This window comes from Orcinus orca, chromosome 9, assembly GCF_937001465.1.
Source record: "Orcinus orca chromosome 9, mOrcOrc1.1, whole genome shotgun sequence".
NCBI classification, from domain to species: Eukaryota; Metazoa; Chordata; class Mammalia; order Artiodactyla; family Delphinidae; genus Orcinus; species Orcinus orca.
Genome location: NC_064567.1, coordinates 71,437,009 through 71,440,903, shown reverse-complemented (window position 1 = coordinate 71,440,903; position 3,895 = coordinate 71,437,009). Strand labels below are relative to the sequence as shown.

General features: G+C 48.4%; 1 protein-coding gene across 1 annotated transcript; it reads left to right on the top strand.

Moving 5' to 3' along the window:
* Nucleotides 1-203: 203 nt before the first annotated feature.
* TWIST1 (twist family bHLH transcription factor 1) lies at nucleotides 204-2,396 on the top strand. The gene is made up of 2 exons (XM_004263458.4): nucleotides 204-1,223; nucleotides 1,751-2,396. The coding sequence occupies exon 1, from the start codon at nucleotides 573-575 to the stop codon at nucleotides 1,179-1,181; it is 609 nt and encodes a 202-aa protein (XP_004263506.1). The 5' UTR covers nucleotides 204-572; the 3' UTR covers nucleotides 1,182-1,223; nucleotides 1,751-2,396.
* Nucleotides 2,397-3,895: the final 1,499 nt, after the last annotated feature.

Sequence of the window (3,895 nt, the reverse complement as noted above, 5' to 3'; positions counted from 1 at the left end):
AAGGAGGCGGGCAGAGGGGCCGGCCGCCTGGGCCAGGTCGTTTTTGAATGGTTTGGGAGGACGAATTGTTAGACCCCGAGGAACGGGGGTGGGGACGGAGAAGGGGGGCTGGAAAGCGGAAACTTTCCTATAAAACTTCGAAAAGTCCCTCCTCCCCACGTCAGGCCAATGACACTGCTGCCCCCAAACTTTCCGCCTGCACGGAGGTATAAGAGCCTCCAAGTCGGCAGCTTTCGCCCAACTCCCAGACACCTCGCGGGCTCGCCGGCACCGGCAGCGTTTCCAGGAGGCAGAGCCGGGTGTGCGTGCGGCCGTTGGGCGCTTTCTTTTTGGACCTCGGGGCCATCCACACCGTCCCCTCCCCCTCCCGCCTCCCTCCCCGCCTCCCCCGCGCGCCCTCCCCGCGGAGATCCTCCCTGTCCCTCCTCCCGCTCCCTCCTCCGCGGTCCGCACCGCCCGGGCCGGCGCCGTGCGCGAGGGAAGCTGGCGGGCTGAGGCGCCAGGCTCTCCTCCTCTTCCCCGGGCCGCCCTTCTGCCCCGGGCCTGCGAGGCCGCGCGTTGCCGCCCGAGAGATGATGCAGGACGTGTCCAGCTCGCCAGTCTCGCCGGCCGACGACAGCCTGAGCAACAGCGAGGAGGAGCCGGACCGGCAGCAGCCGCCGAGCGGCAAGCGCGGGGGGCGCAAGCGGCGCAGCAGCCGGCGCAGCGCTGGGGGCGGCGCGGGGCCCGGTGGGGCCGCGGGCGGGGGCGTCGGAGGCGGCGAGGAGCCTGGCAGCCCAGCCCAAGGCAAGCGCGGCAAGAAGTCTGCGGGCTGCGGCGGCGGCGGCGCCGGTGGCGGCGGCGGCGGCAGCAGCAGCGGCGGCGGGAGTCCGCAATCCTACGAGGAGCTGCAGACGCAGCGGGTCATGGCTAACGTGCGGGAGCGCCAGCGCACGCAGTCGCTGAACGAGGCATTCGCCGCGCTGCGGAAGATCATCCCCACGCTGCCTTCGGACAAGCTGAGCAAGATCCAGACCCTCAAGTTGGCGGCCAGGTATATCGACTTCCTCTACCAGGTCCTACAGAGCGACGAGCTGGACTCCAAGATGGCAAGCTGCAGCTATGTGGCCCACGAGCGGCTCAGTTACGCCTTCTCGGTCTGGAGGATGGAGGGGGCCTGGTCCATGTCCGCGTCCCACTAGCAGGCGGAGCTCCCCACCCCCTCGGCAGGGCCGGAGACCTAGGTAAGGACCCGGCGCCTCTGCGCCCCTTCGCCGCTCAGGTGGCAGACCGACTGACGGCCGGGCCGCGGCTCCCTGTCCGCCTCGCCTTCCTCCCCGTCTCCTACTCCCCTCTCAACCTTCCCACCCCACCTGGCACCGCCACCTCATCTCCCGAGCGTCCCTGGAAGGCAGCTTAGTCCCCGCTAGGGAGAGAGGGATGCGCCCTTGTGAGGGGTGTGCGTGTGCGTGAGTGCGCGTGACAGGAGGGAAGACGGAGAAAGAGTCGAGGGTCATGGATAAGGACAGTCTTGCCAGCGCCTCCCTTTCTTTCGGCTTTAAGTTTTCGTTCTCCTTAAAACAAATGTTTCCAAATTCCACCTCCTCCTCCATTCCGCCCACCCACTTCCTCTTGCCCTTGGGCTGAAATCCTTCCAGGTTGTTCAGCGTAATTTCTCCGTGGTGGTGATAAGAACAGTGCTCACTAGTCTTAGAAAACAGCCACAGAGACCTAAACAATAACCAACTTTCCCCCCTCTGGGTTTTTGCAGATGTCATTGCTTCCAGAGAAGGAGAAAATGGACAGTCTAGAGACTCTGGAGCTGGATAATTAAAAATAAATATATATGCCAAAGGTTTTGTTGGAAATTAGAAGAGCAGAATCCAAATTCAAAGAAACAGGGCGTGGGGCGCACTTTTAAAAGAGAAAGCGAGACAGGCCCGTGGACAGTGATTCCCGGACGGGCAGCGGCACCATCCTCACACCTCTACATTCTGATAGAAGTCTGAACAGTTTGTTTGTGTTCCTTTTTTTTTTTTTTTTGACGAAGAATGTTTTTATTTTTATTTTTTCATGCATGCATTCTCAAGAGGTCGTGCCAATCAGCCACTGAAAGGAAAGGCATCATTATGGACTTTCTCCATTTTAAAATGGTAACAATCAGAGGAATTTTAAGAACACCTTTAGAAATAAAAATACTGGGATCAAACTGACTTGCAAAATCACAGTCAGTTAATTCCTTTTTTCATTCTTCCTCTGAGGGAAAAAAAAAAACTTAAAATACAAAAACAACATTCTATTTATTTATTGATGACCCATGGTAAAATGCAAATAGATCCGGTGTCTAAATGCATTCATATTTTTATGATTGTTTTGTAAATATCTTTGTATATTATTTTTCTGCAATAAATAAATATGGTTGAAAATTGTCAGAACCTTAAAGTTTGGTCTATATTTTTAAAGGATTAAGTTGGAGGTAAAAACCTGCTTGTTTAACTCTGGAGACACCCAAGAGGGTGAGGGAGCACTAATATAAACAAAGCAGTGAAAAACTCAAAACTAGTTACTGACAGGTACAGGCATGTTATTTAGAAAGACAGCTTTATCGTTATTCCTGTTGGTGTTCAGTGGACTTAGCATCTCCCCTTCATCTCTTATCAGGTCCCCAGACAGCAAAAACTTAAGAGTTATTCACCTCTCTTGCTTATATTTTGAGAAGGCAGCTGTAAAACAGTTAAATGCAAATAAGCACTACGAACTCAGCACTATTTTCTCTTTGTTTTTGTCATGATTTCTACTCTTTATAAGGATTTTTAAATAATAGGTTTATTTCAGTGAAGGGATGCATAAAGTGTTATCAAAATTACCTGTCTATACACACATATAAATGAACACAAATGTATAGAAAATAAAGTTTAATTTGGCATGACAGAGAATTCCATTTATAAAGTAATTCGCTTAACTCTTCTTTCATGAATGAGAATGACATTTAATGTCAAGTTTGCTAAGAAGACAAGCCAAAGTTAAGAATATTTTCCCATGTTGATGTTGTCCATTTGGGAAGCATGCTCCTTCTTTAAAAGTAAAGTACATACAGCTATGGAGTAGAACACAATAAAGAACCTGAACTTTCAGTATCTTCGGTAACTATTGGAACAGTTACAATTTTAAATGCTATAGCTATTCATTTTCTAGTCAGTTCATTAGCAAATATATTTTATCCAAAATTACACAGAATTTTTCCCTCGTTACTTACATGTATACAAAATCTGATTTATTAGTTAAGTAAAGGAATAACAGGGACAAATGTTGCTTGATTTTTAATTTCATTCTGGTCATTTCTGGGCCAAAAAAATTACTGGGTTTTATAATGAATAACATTAAAAATAGTGACTTTGTATCCCTAAGTTCTTAACTTTTGAATCCAGTTTATTGCCTTCAAGTATAATTAGGGATGCTTTCAAACTGGCAAATAATTTTGCTGCCTAATTCAAATAATGACTGTGGCAAATAAGTGTATGAATCCAAACAGATAGTGTTTGCTCAGCCCAGGTTGAGGTTATTATATTGCCTGAAGGTTTTTTCCCCCTCTCCACACATCATAGAATGCTGACATAACAATATTGTAAATTTATTATTGTATTTTAGACCATGTTTTACAATAAGGAGCCTGTAGAATTTACTTATGTTAAAAGATCAGTGAAAGCTTAGGGAAATAATTTTTTAGATTTTGATAGTCCTTTACAAAATAACAAGACGGAAACATTATTTGTGGAGTGTGTGAGTGTGTGTGTGTGTGTATGTGTGTGTGTGTGTGTAGAGCAGAAATGTAAAGAGGGTGCCCTAGAAGGATGAGGGAGATCATCAAGATGGTAATTCTCTCTTTTGTGTGTGTCATTGAACCACCTCCATTTTC

Bases quoted from the DNA above. Each gene is read 5' to 3' on its own strand.
- TWIST1 (XM_004263458.4), top strand. From the start codon at position 573: ATGATGCAGGACGTGTCCAGCTCGCCAGTCTCGCCGGCCGACGACAGC.